The 16,969-nt window shown below is 33.7% G+C and overlaps 2 protein-coding genes across 4 annotated transcripts in view; one reads left to right on the top strand and one right to left on the bottom strand.

Annotated features, from left to right (window-relative positions):
- CHPT1 (choline phosphotransferase 1) overlaps window positions 1-6,392 on the top strand; it is a 28,541-nt gene extending 22,149 nt beyond the window's left edge. Inside the window, exons 6-9 of one of the 3 annotated variants that reach the window (XR_009404739.1) lie at window positions 290-448; window positions 904-1,029; window positions 3,233-3,432; window positions 6,220-6,392. Coding sequence is in view for 2 of the 3 variants with exons in the window: in XM_059402244.1 (XP_059258227.1) it covers window positions 290-448; window positions 904-1,029; window positions 3,233-3,343; window positions 6,220-6,264 (441 nt within the window). In the remaining variant the exon portion in view is untranslated. The remainder of the gene's footprint in view (window positions 1-289; window positions 449-903; window positions 1,030-3,232; window positions 3,433-6,219) is intronic. The other 2 variants (XM_059402244.1, XM_059402246.1) reach the window with 2 other exon arrangements.
- On the bottom strand, window positions 6,246-16,063 carry SYCP3 (synaptonemal complex protein 3). Its single transcript, XM_059402247.1, has 8 exons — window positions 15,931-16,063; window positions 15,392-15,458; window positions 15,059-15,093; window positions 12,783-12,900; window positions 11,873-11,972; window positions 8,560-8,658; window positions 6,429-6,533; window positions 6,246-6,299 (listed from the first exon to the last, which is right to left on the bottom strand). Exons 1-8 carry the CDS (start codon window positions 16,061-16,063, stop codon window positions 6,246-6,248), a joined length of 711 nt encoding a protein of 236 aa, XP_059258230.1.
- Between the last annotated feature and the right edge of the window lie 906 nt (window positions 16,064-16,969).

Raw genomic sequence — 16,969 nt, 5'->3', positions numbered from 1 at the left:
GTAAAATTTGGTGTAGAATGAGTCATATTTTTTAGTGGTAGTTTAAAATAGGTGTATATATAAAATTGAAATCACACATCTGTGGCACCATATTACCTCTGTGTAACCCTAGGGTTTTATGGAAGTTTGAAGGCACAGTTAAGGTCTACATACTCCTTTAGTCCATACACTTCGTTATATTCTTCTTTAGGTGTTTAATTCCTAACACAAAATAGATGTTCAGAAAATGTTTGCAGTGTGATAAATGCAATGTTAAAATATGATGCTGATTTTCTGATTTATCCCTTAGGGCACTAGTGTCTTGTCACCTGGACTCCACATAGGAATAATTATTATACTGGCAATAATGATCTATAAAAAGTCAGCAACTAATGTGTTTGAAAAGCATCCTTGTCTTTATACCCTTATGTTTGGATGTGTCTTTGCTAAAATTTCACAAAAATTGGTGGTAAGAAACTCTTTTATTTATATTTCCTGGTATAAATAATGTACTTGATCCTCAAATACAAGGCTGGAAACTATTTCATAAAACGGGTAGGTTTTCAATGGCGTTATCATTATAATAAGTAGCTATTTGTGCTCCAACCTAAAACTGTGAATGGGTTAATGTTATATTCAGGGAGATAGTTTCTTTTCTGTATGCTAAGTTCTTTTAATTAGCTGTTTAGCTATATTGTCAACTATAGCTTTCTGATATCAAGGAATTTAAATATTGGGAACTTTACTGAGCTACCCAGTTATGAATTTGAGAAAATTTAGAATTAGCATTTCCATATTAAATGTGAGAAAAATGGTCTCTATTTTTGTCTTAACAGTGAATTAAAGTTATAATTGTTTCCTGAAAAATAAAAGCTAAAATATTTAAAATTTAATAGTGAAATTATTTTGTTTACTTTTTTATAGATAGCTCACATGACCAAAAGTGAACTGTATCTTCAAGACACTGTCTTTTTTGGCCCAGGTCTTTTGTTTTTAGACCAGTACTTTAATAATTTTGTAGACGAGTATGTTGTTCTTTGGATAGCAATGGTAAGTTCTTTCCTGCTAAGGTTTTTATTTATTTTTAATAGATGTCAGATAACTCTATGCTTAAGAGTCATTTCAGTGAGATAGCAGATAGTCTTACTATCTAGTCTATATTGTAAATGTTTCTGAATATTTAAAATTAACTCCTTTTAAGCTGTGAATTGTGTTTTGTGTGTGTGTATAGGAATGGCCCAGATTATCTGGAGATTAGGCTTTCAACAACTTAAATCCTTAAAAACCCAATTGTGTACCTTAAAAACAGATCTTTCTCCCCCACCAAAAACAATACAAAGATGTCAAAAATCACCTCACTCTGCCCAGAGAATGGCAAATACTTTTTTAGGTGTCTGACTTTTATTTAATCAAGCTTTTGAGCTTATAGCAGGTAACAGGTAAATTAAATGGAATTAGGGTTAGAATATGTGGGCCCTTACTGCATCAAGAACTGTTGGCTAATATTGAAGACACAAAACAGAAAAAAAAAACAGTACTACCAATTATAGGATTCTGGGACCATTTTGTTCTAGAAGTAAGCAACTTGATATATCTGTTTGGCTCTTGAGGACAGTGCATAACTTATATCAATAATGATGGCTCATCAAGCAAAGGTTAAATTCTCATTGAATATGTCCAGCTTAAGAAAGTGGTAGAGATAATTTATTAGTTTCTACTCAAAATTATTATAAAACACAAAATTCTGCACTTAAGAGAGCTCTAGCTCTGAGGAAGAAAAAATCACTGTTGGCAACACCGTAATCACAAACATGGATAAAGGGAGCATTATTCAGTTTTTTTAAATTGAGACATTATCTTTATGGTCTTCAATTAATGATGGTTCTGAACAATTTTGCTCTGTTTTCCCCTACCTTTGGACCTTGCATCTAATTGTTAGTGATAGATAAATACATATTAAAGTGTGCTAAAAGAAATCCTTCAGTGAATCTCTTGATAGTTTGAATAATGTACCCTATTAGACTTAGGCATTAAAATATATCTGTTCTGCACACAGACCACAGGAGTACATCTGATGATTCTTTATACTAGGTTCTATAGTATTATTCTTTTTTCTGGAGTAAATAGTTTAATATCCATTCATGGCAATTCAGAAGTGTTTCATTCTTCAAATGGTGAATAGATATAAATCTTAATCCTTGGAACTTTTTCAGGAAATAGTCTAAAAAGTGTTTGAAAATCAGAATAATTTCCTTTAACTTTCTATCCAGTATACGTATTTTTAGGGCTCCAAAACAATCTAAGAAATAGAGGTGATTATGCAGAATATCCAAAAATTGAATGTAGGGTTACTTTTACTAAGCTTGCATATATATTATCAATTTATGTTTAACATAATTAAAACACCAGGTATTAAAAATTCAAGCATCTGTCTTATAGTGAGTGAGTTGACCTGGTTTATGCCAGTGGTAGAGATTATGGTGAGGAAGACAAATTGAATTTTTCTCTAAAACACTATGTGGACCACAATTTAAAACAACAGAAAACACTTATGTGGCCCAAACAAAAACACATGTGCCCTTTAGCATCCTTACACAAAAGCTTCTTACTTCAAAGAGAAAAGGATCAGATAGAGCTTTTCAAGTAAATGATATGGGAGATTTTTCCCCTCATAGGTGAGAATTCCCCCTCCACTGGTAAAGCTGTGAGCCTCCCTCTCTGAAAGGAAGCATTTCCTCCTGGTCTTTGGTAGACTTTTTAGAGTGTGCCTTCCTCTTTAATTTTGTATTCAACACAATTTTGTATATGCCTCCCCTCAACTAGGTCTTTTCCAGGCCTTTACTTTACAACCATCTCAAAGGAAAAAGAAATGTATATGATGGAATGATTTTATTAATAGTGACTGGCAACCCTTCTAATAGAAAATTTAGGCTTTGTTGCACAGCAGAAAATTTAAAGAATGTGGAGTCAGAAGACCAATTTTGTTACCTTCCAGCTTTTGTATTTTTGTCTAGGAGTTTTACCACTCTGAGCCTCAGTTCTTATAACTGTGAAATACATTGCATGTTCCAGAGGATTATAGTGAAATCCAAATATGAAATATATGAAAGTACTCTAAAATGTAGTATTTCCATTGAGGAATTTTAGATTAAGGTGTGAGATCCAGGGGGGTGGGAAGGGGGAACAGAAAAATATCTGCTGCTTCAGGAAAAATAGACGGTAATACATTTGATTTTTTTTTTTGCTTCTAAAGGTCGTTTCTTCATTTGATATGATGATGTACTTTAGTGCTTTGTGCCTGCAAATTTCAAGACACCTTCATCTAAATATCTTCAAGACTTCATATCATGAAGCACCTGAACAGGTTCACAAGCATATTGACTAATAGCCCAAGGAAAAGAGGAGAAGCAGTTAGGGGAACCTATGAGTGAAGGAAATTCCCCTTTGCAGGAGGCTAGTATACAATAAATAAGGTTATATTTGAATATAAAACTCTAAGTCTTGTAGATTCCATTGTTTATTTCAGTTGTGAAGTCCTCATTGTATATCAACATTTTGATCACAGGTATTATCAGAGTATTACAATCTATAACTTAGAAACAAAATCAAAGAAATATATTTCAATTTTCTGAGGACAAGAAAGTAAACCACTGTCGTTCTAAAGATCAGTCTCTGTCTCAAAAGTCTTTGTCAGATACTTGGGGTTTTCATTGCTAAAGGATTACATAAAAATTCAGGGCTTAAAGGATTTTAGCCCTCTTAAGGGTGATGCTTACTTCAATTGCAAAAATTTGACAAGTTCATAATACTGCATAAATGCATGGATTGTAATATTGTAGTTACTGAAACAAATGATGTTATAAGAAATGGTATTTTTTAATTAGCAGTTTTTCAAGTTATATTAATTACTATTGTATAAAAGGAAATACTTGCTTTACAACTAGAATTTAAAGGGGCTACCAGAATTTTCCTATAATTTTTTTTAGTAAGAGGAATTTGTCTTACCAGTTCAGAAAAGCAAATGGATTTTTATACATCATTCCTTGATATTCTAAGTTAAAATTTCATTGTCATAAAAAAAGTGGACGTTAAAGATCCCCTTTTGTGAAACATAAAGTAGCTAAAACAAGGTTGATATAAGAAAATTAGTGATTTATGGGGCTCCTGGGTGGCTCAGTCAGTTAAGCGTCTGCCTTCTGCTCAGGTCATGATCCCAGAGTCCTGGAATCAGCCCCTAGTCACCAGGTTCCCTGCTCAGCTGGAAGCCTGCTTCTCCTTCTCCCTTTACTCTCCCTCCACCCCCACCAACTCATCCTCTCGCTCTCTCTCTCTCACTCTCTCTAATAAATCTCTAAAAAGAAAAAAATTAGTAATTTATGGCAACATGGCAAAAATATCTTCCCTTTCGAGTAACAACCAAAGTTGCCTCAAATGGATGACTCATGAGGAAAGGGGGATAATGTAATTATCAGTCATCCCATCACTAAATAGATAATGTACTGATTTTTCCACTCTCACTAAAAAGTTTTTGTTGCTCATTGTGACTGACTCCCCATCTTACCTTATTTTTAATTTTGCCCAACAGTTCTGTAGCCCATAAGGCATATGATGAAATAATCAAAAAAATAAAGGAGTAATGAACACAGACTATATATTAAGCAATAAAAAGGTATACTGAAAAAATAGTGAAAGTTGATATTCCTTGAAAGGGAAAAATACGTGAATTAAGTACATAGAAACCACTCTGGAGTGCTTATTTTGCTTCTAACTTTTACTCAAACTCAAGTAGGACTTTTTAAGGTGTTTGAATGGTACTTAAGATTTAGATACCAAGGGTGCCTGGGCGGCTCAGTTGTTAAGTGGCTGCCTTTGGCTCAGGTCATGATCCCAGGGTCCAGGGATTTAGGCCCACATTGGGCTCCCTGCTTGGCGGGAAGCCTGCTTCTCCCTCTCCTGCTCCCCCTGCTTGTGTACCCTCTTTCTCTGTGTCTCTGTCAAATAAATAAGTAAAATCTTAAAAAAAAAAAAAATAGATTCCAGCATAAATTTTGACTTAAAATAAGTCCTTTACAAAATTTAGAAACTGGCTCCTTAATATTAGATAATCATTAATTTCTTCCTATATAAGCTATCATAGTTAAAAAAAAAAAAAAAGAGGATCAGTATGGACTTGCTTTTTAAAACTTGGAACACCTTAAAACTAAGGTAAAGTGGGTTATGGGGCAAAAATTAAAGTTTAAAACATGAAAAAACAGGAGAAAATCAATCTTCTCCTTCTAATGGTGATATTTTTCATTTTGAATGATTTAATGAAAGCAATTCCAGCAAAAGATAGTAAGTTTAGCTGACATATTTCAAACAAATGCTGAAACAGTTTAATATTTACTAAATCCCAGTGCTTCATATGTTTTTCTGTTTAAAAAAATGCAAATTTTTAGTGACAAGGTATGAAGTCAACTGTTCAAGTTTGGAAAGGAATATAATCAAAATTCATATATTTACTGAATATTAAAACAAACAATATTTTCAAACAAAATATTTACTAGGTATTAAAGACGGATGTGAAATATTTAAACCATAAGTAATTAGGTATGTTAATGATATGATCTTAATAATTACTAAGGGCATATGTCATTTAATTATGGACCAAGGCCAATTAAATGGCTTTTTGATGTCTTTATGAAAATGACATATTCACCAATCATGTCTTAAAACTAATAGTTATATATCTTTTTTGGTTTTCTTAATGGTTTTTAGCAGTTTTATTTATTTCAGAACACAAACTTGGGTTGCTTTTAATAAATTATGTAAGTCAGTAGAATAGATTTTCTTTTAAAACCGCATTTTCATTGGAATTGGCTGTAACTTCAGTATATACAGTGGAATGTACATAGAACATAGTTTTGTATATTTTTCCTTAAAGAAAAACAATGTAACCTTTTATACTTGTGCTTTCTAACTTTTGGGACTAATACAAATACACAGAAGCAAAAAGCTGAAATTAAATCATCTTTATTGCTAAAAGTTAATTAACAAGTGTTAAAGAGAAAAATTCACTATTACTATTAAAGATCTGGACTCACATAACTGTTCAGCTTTATCTGAAGGTTAACAGAAGGAAGGGTCTTGCACTTAAGCTAACAATTAACACTTCGTATTGTTTTAAACTAGAATTTTTAAACCACTCTAAAAGAATTACATGCCTCTTAGCTAATGTTGTAATTGTATCATATTACTTAGGTTCAAGTTCTTCCTTCAAAGAGTCATCAGAATAACATGGACTGAAGAGACTTTCGAACACTTGCCATCTCTTGCTGCTGCTGTTACATGAAAGGAAATATTAAACATTTGTTTAATTTTTAGATAAGTGTTATACATATTTCAGCAAATAAAATATTTCAATGCTTGCATTACTCCTTTTTTTTTCAATTCAAAATGTAATGACTTACAGTTTCCATCATAATTTTTTTTTGCAACATAGCCATTTCTTTTCTAAGTTCATTTTGTGCACCAGTAAGTAGACTATCGTGATTCTTCTCCAAGTCCTCCATACTCTAAAACACAAAAGGCTAGTTCAGTTACAACTACCACTTTTCATCTCAGATTCTAAACTTAAAGAATTAATTTTCAAAATATGAGCTTTTTAGTATTCAAATAATGTGCAGTCTTTATTTCAAATGAAAATATTTGAATACCAGAAACCAAAATACCCATTAAAGGAATAAAAGCATCAGACATGGATCAAATATTATTATAGGAGATATAACAGTAGTGTATTTTGCTCGAAATATTGGGTTAATGAGCTGCTAAGGTCAAAAAAGAACAAAAAAAAGAATACCTTAATTTTTAAAATTTCTAGTAAGCATTCTAAATATCAGGTAGTTATGTTATTATGACTAATAGTGTGATGGGAATTCATAAGGACAAATAAAATGATGTGTAATATACCTCTTTTCAATTTATGAAAAAAATTACATTATAAATCCTTTTCATCTAACAAATAGTGATCTTAACTCCTACTATATAAAATGTATTATATTATTAAGTGTTGTAGAGAAAATAAAAAATATTAATACATGATCACTCCCTTATTCCAGTAAAGAACAAAAATAACACAAAATTTTATAGTAGGAATGGAAATGCAACTTGTAGCTATATAGTAGAAAATAGCGATTAACTCCAATTTATTTGGCAAAAGAGTAAGATTCAATAAAGAAAAATTATTAAAAATATTTTAGAGCAAGAGCATAAGCAAAAACATGGAAGTACACAGTGAGTTTAGAGAAAGCAGTTATCTGGAGGTGTGAGGATTACCAGACAAATATAACAATTGAAGCATAGAGAAAATCATATTATGGGAGGGAACTTGAATAAATAAGAACTGAAAATGAGAAACTGACTTTTTCAGAAGAGACGTTTTAGGAAAGTAATATGACAGACCTATGAAGGTAGTTTGGAGAACAAAAAAAAAATCAGCTGAGGTTTAATAGGATAAGCAAAGAATGATGTGGTTGTAAACTAGGAAAATAGCTCTGGGAATTAAAAAAAGGAACCACAGCAGAAGTAAAAATGACTGGACCTACTAATACCTGGGTATGAAGAATAAGGGAGATGGAGAAGTCAAATACAATACTAAAGTTCCTAGCCTAAGTGGTAACATTTAGTGATAAAATTTAGAAGAAATCTTTAGTACTTCATCAATCTTAACACCAATTAAATGGTTTTTAGGCAGCCTTAGAGCAAGCTGACTGGGAACACTTTTAAAAGTAACTTTGATATAAATACATATTAAAGTTCTTTAAAAATAATTGGTCTATAACTACTAGTTTACTCAGAGCATCCTGATTCCTTTAAAAGGGTGACATTTTAACATTTGAACAAGATTATCTAAAAGAATCCCCACATCAAAAAAAAAAGAAAAAAGTATGTGTAGGATTACAATGAACTATGAACAGTTACTAAAAAATAATATAGCTGCATGAGTAAGAGGTCAATGCCACAAACCATTATTTGCTAATATGTTAATATTTGCTAAAATATGTCAGATAATTCTTAATCCACAAGTTTTTAATCATCTGGCTTTATGATTATAAGATGCCATATAAAGCCACGTTTAGTCACTGTAATAATCCTAAAAGGAAATATGCCATAAAATACATATATATATTACATTAGAAAATAAAAATTTCTTCATTTTCAATTGGGTACTTTCTATTTAGCAAACATTGGAGATACAAAGACAAGTAAAGGCTAAGATCAAGTGCAAAGACAAGTAAAAGACTACCTAGAAATGACTTACAAACTTTCTATTTTCAGTTAAGATAGAACTATTAAAGTATGAATTTTATGCACATTATGTACATTTAGGTAAAATTCCCAATTTACCATTTCCTGTTTGAAGACTCCCCATAAAAACATTAGAATTGTAAAAATATATTCAACACTTAAATCAAAATGGAAAGTAGGTAAGAATTTAAAATGTATGAGCAAAATGTTTTTCCCCTTAATAGGAAAAAATTATCTTCTACTTCCAAATATAATGTTATATAAGAAGGTATTACATAACCAAATACAACAGACCTTTATGAACTGCTCATATAACTGTCTAATTGTTTTCAGTCTCTGGCTCTGAACAATTCTAGATTGTTGAAAAACCTTTTGTTGCTGTCGGAACATGTTCTACAAATGTAAAAGAAAAAATTATAACAATTTAGGTATAATTTAAAATTTAGTAAAAAAAATAATTCTACATTAAACAAAAGGATGGCAAAAGGAATGCAAAAGTCAACAGTTTTAACTATTATGACCAAGTTCACCACTAATACACAACAGTAATAATCCTACCAGTCACTGAGTAGGAACACTTAATGTTGTTTTGGTTTTGTTTTTAAATGTAGGCTCCATGTGAACTCACAACCCTGAAATCAAGAGTTAGATGCTTAGGGACACCTGAGTGGCTCAGTTGGTTAAGTGATGGCCTTCAGCCTGGGTCATAATCCCAAGGTCCTTGAATGGAGTTCTGCATTGGGCTCCTTGCTTAGCAGGGAGTCTACTTCTGCCTCTGCCTGCATCTCCACTGGCATGTGCCCCTGTTTGTGCTTTCTTGCTCACTCTCTGATGAATAAATGAAGTCTTACACCCTCCCCCAAAAAAGAAGAGTCAGACGCTTACCGGATTGAGCCACCCAGGCAACCCAACAATACTCAAAATATGTTTTAATTCTTGGTGCTTTCCATATCAACACATAATGAACCTTCCAATAATGCTGATGTTTCAGTTCTTTCCTACTTTCCACCAAAGGTTTTTGTCCCCATCCTACTTCAGCCATTCACATACATGCTTATATCCCAGATTTTATCACTGCCAATAACTACAACTTCTACATAGTACTAATAATAGAAAATGTCATATTAACTCTGTTAGATAACACTTGAACTCTTGAACATATTATGTATGAACTAATTTTATCCTTGAAACAATTCTATAAGATAGGTATTATTACTCCCCTTTCATAGATAAGGAAAGTGAGGCACATAGATAATTTTTCCAGTTTCACAGCCAGTGTTTGGTCATACCAGGATAATTCCACAGTATGTTTCCAGAATCCAAATCTAACCATTATTCATGCTGTTTCTCCATATAGCCCACTATCTAACCACTACTTGCTTACCAAATACTCTTCATACTTAGTACTTGGCACACTCTTAGTACTACAACTCAATAATTTCTATCAATACGTAAAATCCACTCATCCTATACCTAGTTTTCACTATCCCCTATCCATATTCCTATGTCCTCGCTTTCTTCCTTCCCGGCTTAAATTATATGGTCAATCATAATTACTCCTTTCAAATAAAAGGAGTATATATATCCTGCCCAATTTTTACTCTGTCACACTTGTTTGGCTAAACCCCAATACTGAAAAATTCAATGCTCCAGCTATTCTGCATACATTCCTGCAGCTGGTCATGACTGGAGAAAACCCCACAATCATGCTGACACGCCTCACTTTAAATTATGATCACTGTGATCACAAGCCTAAATTTGATCCTTAATTATATTTCCCTAGTCCATTTGCTGATCCACTCAGGAAAATATTTTATACCTTCTCATTTGACCTCAAAAAGCAACATGTTTTCTATCATCCAAGGACCTTAATTATTTCACTAAATACAAGTAATCCAAAGAGAACTTTGAGTATCCATCACTATTTCTACCTATGCACCTACACCTGTGCTCACATACTCCACCTTCTTCCCTGTTTTTAAGGATGAACTATCCCTGTTCTCTGCTACCACCAATTTCTTCACATGTTCCAACCATTCTTAAGAATTCAACAACTGTCTTCCTCTTTGCATTACTTTTTATTTTTCCCTCAAGATTATTCTTGTTGCACACAAACATGTTGCTCTTTCTCCATTCATAAACAAAATGACACACTATTCCTTTTCTACTCAGGCCAACAACTCTGTTTCTTTTTTTCCTATTCTCTCTTACATGCATTCTTTTTTTTTTTTTTTTTAAGATTTTTGTTTATTTGATAGATCACAAGTAGGCAGAGAGGCAGGTAGAGGGGAAGGGGGAGAGCCTGATACAGGGCTTGATTGCAGGACCCTGAGATCGTGACCTGAGCAGAAGGCAAATGTTCAACCCACTGAGCCACCCAGGCGCCCCTCTTACATGCATTCTAATCAAGTTTTTGCACTCCCTTTTCTACCAAAATAATTCTGCTCAAGAACACCAACAACCTTCACATTGCCAAATCCCCTCCTATTTCACCCAAAAGGAGCATATGACAAAGCTAATCCTCTCTCCCTCTTAAAAGGCTTTCTTGACTTCACTTGGAGTCATTTTACCCCCCAACCTATTATAGACCACTCATTCTCAGTCTCTTTTACTGGTTCTCTCTCATCTTCTTGAACTCTAAACATTGAAGTACTTATTCCAGAGCTCAGTCCTTAGACCTCCTTTTACATTTACAATCACTCCCTTGGTGATCTCAACCAAACTCATGGCTTAAATGCTGTCTTTATGTTGAGAATTCCCAACTTTGTATGTTCAATTCATATCTCTTTCCAGAACTCCAGACACCTATACCAATGGCCTACTCAACACATCCCCTTGCATGTTTCATATTAACATTTCCAAAGCTGAGCTGACCAAACAACCCCTAAAATCATTTAATTTGAATAGTACCTGAGCTCTTAAATAAGAAATGTGTGATAATTTTATAAATTAAAGAATGAAATAAAAGGATAGTTAATGTAGTTGCATATATATGGGTGGGGCTCACTTCCACCTCCCATGGAGATGGGCATGAAACTCAAGTCTGGCCAGTAAGAGTAAACCATGGTTTGACCATAATGACTGGTTCAGGAATGGGCAAATGATGCAAACTAGATCAGTGATATTCCTCCGCAGGACTTTTCTTTCTGCCAGTTTTTGATAAAAACCCAGTTACTAAGCTTGTAGCAAGTTTAAATTGCAAGAAGCTATCTTGCTTACCGTATTGAAAGAGCCTATTAAGGACTGGAGACGGAGCCCAAAGACACTATATAAGCAGAGCTTCCTTATACCCATTCAGCTATGCCTGAAGCTAAACTACCCCTGGACTTCTTTTATATAAACTAATAATCCTTCCTTTGTACTTTCACAATTTCCATCACTTGGAACTGCAAGAATCACAACCAATATTGGAAGCAAAGGCCAACAGCTTTTGTAAGTAGGGTATGTGCCCATAATTCTCTGGCTTACCATTCAGCAGGACCAAAACACATAGCCAGCATGGGAAATGGAACTAAACTGACTATCACAGATCTACCACATAGCTAGGCTCTCCATTTCTACTTGACACTTGGTTGTAATTGATTCTAAAATTAAGCATGATACTAACAGCTAGTTTTTCTTCTTGTTCCTCAGCTTTCTGCACATCTATATCCCACTGCTGAAACAAAGTCAGAAATTGCTGAGAATATTCTTGGTTAAGCTTCTGCCTGTAAAACATAACAGTGAATTTTTCATATTTTATACCAAAACATTCAAAACAAAATTTGACATACTTTATAAATACTATAGAAGGAAATAATGGCATCTTAAATTTTCAAATATGAAACCAAAAAGTAAAATTTCAGATTTTGGAAGTATTTCTTTTTCTAATCAGCTAACAGAAAAGCCCTCTCAAATGAGTCAGTTCTTAAAAACTATGGAAGTTTTACTATACGCATAATTTTTCCAGAAAGGTCCATTTCATCTCCAAGAAGATTTTTTATTTTTGCCAACCAAATGTATGTTCTGATATGATAAATAGATTCAGTGAAGTTATTATGTTTATCATGTTAAGATTTCCAAATAGAAATATTCCACTTAATTTTTCCCCATTTTGGTACAAGAATGATTTTGTACAAAAGAGCAATTAAGTCAATTCAGCTAAAACACACAGATGTAGTATTTACAATAAGATGGATCTTTTTCTACATTGTTAAATAGGGAACTCTCATAAGGCTAATAATTTATATGACAATTTTTATTCAGTTGGAGTATTTCTAGAATGAATATGAATAACCTTTAAAAAAATTCAGTTGTTATTTAAATGGAGGAAAAGATAACCTGCATTGATTTCTAAGAAATATATCTCAAGTCTATGAAGAAGGTTATAGAACTAAAGGACTTAAAGGAAAATTAAGCCAAATATATATTTTAGTAGAGACCTTGGCAAATAGAAGATGACAGTATTTTTCATAATTTGAAATGAATACTAAGAAATGATACAATGTCATGGCTGTGAAAAAAAACAACAACCTTACCTTTGCTCTTGCTGGGTTTTCCAAACATGTTCAATTTTCTGGTTACTAGTTTTGAGAGACGCTTTGGTATATAATTCTAGTCTTTTTCTCTTGGCAAGAAGAGCCTTGTTAATGTCAGCTTTATTGAAAATAAACATTCATTAAAACTTAATATTGAAAATTATTTTGTTCCCACATATTTAAATTAAATAGGGATACAGGTGGTTCAACAGTTTTGGAAAGACATTTAAAAATAAATCTTGGGGATGCCTGGGTGGCTCAGTAGGTTAAACCTCTGCGTTCAGCTCAGGTCATGATCCTGGGATTGAGTCCTGTATTGAGGCTCCTTGCTAATTGCCTGCTGCTCTACCTGCTTGTGCTCTCTCTCTCAATCTCTTTCTCTGACAAATAAATAAAATCTTAAAAAAATATAAATTAAATCTTAAAGTAGGTATAATATTAAAAAGCCAACATTATTTGCTTTTTTCCTAAGAAAGCTTTTGGCAATTAGTATCCCTACTTTGATTTTCCTAGAGCTAATTTTTTAATTTAGAGATGATTGAAAAAAACTAAACATGAAAAAAGAAAGGGGCGTCTCAAAGACAGACCTTTAACTTCCTCAGGAGAAAACACTAATAAAGGCTAAATTTTTCTAAATTAAAAAAACTGAAAGAACTCATTTATATGAGTTATTGCTAGAACTCATCATATGAAACACACAAATTTTAAAAGAATAAAAAAAAGGGTCAGTGGCTCAGTCAAATGTCTGCCTTGGGCTCAGGTCATGATCACAGGGTCCTGGGATGGAGTCCTGCATCACAGCTCCCTGCTGAGTGGGGAGTCTGTTTCTCTCTCTGCCATCTTCCCTTCCCCTTTTGTTCTCTCTCTCACACAAATAAATAAATTTAAAAATCTAAAAAGAATCCAAAAAGGATAAAAACAGTTAAGAAAATTATTTTTTAAAAAATATAATCTGTGATACTTTCAAATAAAATTTTTACCAAAAGAGATAAAAACCAAGCATAGAAAAACCTTAATTTAAGTAAGTATCTTAATAAATTCACTCAAGTACCCTTTTGAATATTTCCATGGAATCTTTTTTTTTCCCCTGGACTTACTAAAAGAAAATTTTTTTCTTACTGAAGTATAGTTGACACACAATGTTATAGATTAGTTTCAGGTTTATGACAATGATTTCTGGAGCTTTTAATAAGACATTTTTGTCCTATAAAACTGTTTTGCTAAATACTTGCATATGAATCTACCATCAATAATTATTTTTTTCAGTAATCGTGATGGATCTGTATTATTATACAAATATTTCATATTTCCAGTATATACCTATGATAAATTTAGAAGACAGATTATAAAACAAACATTTTTCTACCACCAAATAGAGCAATGCTTTCAAAAAAGACTTGACTGAGTACATAATCCATATAGAGGAACCAAATATTGTTCTTTCTTAAGAATACTATTCCCTGGGGCACCTGGATGCTCAGTTGGTTAAATGTCCCCTTTGGCTCAGGTCAATCTCCAGGACCTGGGATCTAGGCCACATTGTGTTGGGCTTCCTGCTCAGCAGGGAGTCTGCTTCTCTCTCCCTCTCCCTGTGGCCCCTCCCCTGGCTCATGCATGTGAGCTCTCTCTCTCTCTCTCAAATAAATAAAATCTTTAAAAAAAAAAGAACACTATCCCCTAACACAGTTAATGTAACTAAATATTAAATATACCATTTAAGGTTTATAAACTTTTTATCTGATTATATATTTCTCACTAGCTAGCAGGGTTACCTTTCTAAATGACATAGTTTAATAAAGTAAAAAATAACAATAAAGAGGTATTTTAAAGTGTTCAGTTTATACTGCTCCTAAGGAAAGAACACAGCAATGTCATAGAAAATAACTAAATTGAGAAAATGAAAAACTGAAATATATACAGATATGTGTGTTTTTAACACTTGCTTTGTGAGTTTGTGGAAGATCATATAAACAGGATTAGAGACTTTCCCCTTCCATTTTTGTTCTAAAATTGCACAGTCCATTAAATTCACACATATATAAAATAAAAACACCATTCTTACTCTTCGCACTGACAACTGGAGATTAGGTAAGGAAATCTATATAGTTGAATCACACATACTTAGGGAAAATCTTATATATGAGGACAAGCATTAGATTAACAATCTTATAGTTCACTGATTAACATTTCCTATATATGTTACATGGTTTAAATCCTATATATGTTATATGGTTTAAAATAATTATCTTAAAAGAAAAATATCTCTTAAAACATACCTCCAAATCTTTCCAGCATATTTTGTACTTCACCCCTGTGAAATTACATTAGAAATTTTTAAATTAAGGATTGAAATATTACACAATGTGTTTTACATACAATATTCATTGGACAACCAAAGTAGACTTTTTTTTTTTTTTTTTTTTTTTTTAATCACAAGTAGATGGAGAGGCAGGCAGAGAGCCCGATGCAGGACTCGATCCCAGGACCCCAAGATCATGACCTGAGCCGAAGGCAGCGGCTTAACCCACTGAGCCACCCAGGCGCCCCCCAAAGTAGACTTTTCTTAAAGTAGTTTATGTAACACGCAAAAATTATTTTCAGCACATCACCCCATATCTTCAAAGACTCCTGCAGAAGTCCTTTTCTTCCCATGCTTCTCAATTACTGGAGTCTTCCCTGCATTGACAATAAAAAAGAAAAATATTTTTGAACCTATTCCATTTTGGTAATTTTTAATGATGAACTATCTAGAGGCTTTTAGGGTTGTTTTGCCAATGTAACTTTTTAAAGCAGACATATAAATACAGTACTTGCTCTGCAGTTTAGATAGAATTAAATCAGGATCTAGGACCATTTTATAGGAACAGTTTTGCAAGCCTTCCTGTGTTAATGTCATAGTAGGCCAGGTTTTTATTTATTTTTATATAATACAGATATTTATGCTATACAAAACTCATTTATTTATTTACAAACAGACATCTGGAGAAAATGACTGTAAAGGAAAGAGATGCTGTGTACACTTTTCAAGCTCCAAATGAGAAACACGAAGTACATGAATAAAGTTTTATTATAGTCTAAAATATAGTGCATCCGGAAGGAATGAACTACAGGACAGGGTCACTGCCCAAGAACAGTAGATACACTGTACCTTCGGTAACATCCTCCTCTGAACCACTCAGATCTTTTTTATCTTCCTTCTCAAAGTCAAAGGCTCTTACAACCTGATCCTCCATTGATGTCTTCCCAGATTTCCCTGTATGTTTTCTTCCAGAGGGCACCATATTTAGATGTTTTCTGATTTAAAAATAAATAAGTAAATAAATCTCTCAAACCTTCTGAATCCAAAGACACCATTTAAGTAAACTGGTAAATTTCAAAATTAACTATATCAAATAAAGAGGAAACTCCTCACTTATTTTGTTGGCCCAAATTAACAAAGAAGATAATGACAGCATCGACCCTGATTCCAGGTGTGAGGCGACGGAGAGCCTAGCATCTGAGGGCTATACGATCTGAATTTCAGTCCCGCCTCTGTCAGATTCCGGCTAAATTCGGGCTAGAATCTAGTTTGTGCATTTCCGTCACAAAGTGAAACTGTAGTTGTTGACAGGTTCGATCCTGTGATCATGCCCCAAAATAAGTTTACAGCAAAATAAAGATAAAATAAAAAACGTTCTGCAATGTGTGCCTTGAGAAATAACAATTCCGCCTAAGATGTTCACAACACAGACATTGAGGACAAAGGAAGAGAAGACCTTAGTTCAGCCTGTTTCTGACAGGTTTAGGGCGGGCGCGAGGGAGAGACATGCAGACAGACGAAGGCCCACTCTGCTCCCCGGATATAAACTTGCCCAGGGCATCGCGACCAGTGAGACCCCCTTTCATCCCGCAGCTTTCCACCTGTCCTCGCCTGATCCAGGCCCTGCGCTCAGTGAAGTTCACTGACTTCATTTTTCTGTCAGAGGCCCCTAGTAGAGCCAGTCGGAAAGATTTACCTCACAGATCCAGAAAAGCCTCTAGCTCGGATGCCCGCGCTAGAAAAAATCCTCCCCTCCTCCCGCGTGAAAAAAACCCCAATGGCCAAAGACCAGAGCTATAGGTCTCCAGACAGTGTCGCTGCCACTCCAGCTTCCACGGCCCCAGCCCCTCACCTGAGGTTCCTGTCCGCTTGGCCAGCGCGACGCTCC

The sequence above is a fragment of the Mustela nigripes genome, chromosome 6 (assembly GCF_022355385.1).
Source record: "Mustela nigripes isolate SB6536 chromosome 6, MUSNIG.SB6536, whole genome shotgun sequence".
NCBI lineage: Eukaryota > Metazoa > Chordata > Mammalia > Carnivora > Mustelidae > Mustela > Mustela nigripes.
Note: the sequence above shows the minus strand (reverse complement) of the source record. Positions and strands in the feature narration are given on the sequence as shown.

What these genes read in the sequence shown, in the direction of transcription:
- SYCP3 (XM_059402247.1), bottom strand. Translation starts at nt 16,063, where the DNA reads ATGGTGCCCTCTGGAAGAAAACATACAGGGAAATCTGGGAAGACATCA. An exon ending in GGAGTCTTTGAAGATATGGG is followed by an intron (nt 15,094 to 15,391) that starts GTGATGTGCTGA and finishes GTAATTTCACAG; the next exon opens with GGGTGAAGTACAAAATATGC. An exon ending in AAAACCCAGCAAGAGCAAAG is followed by an intron (nt 11,973 to 12,782) that starts GTAAGGTTGTTG and finishes TATGTTTTACAG; the next exon opens with GCAGAAGCTTAACCAAGAAT.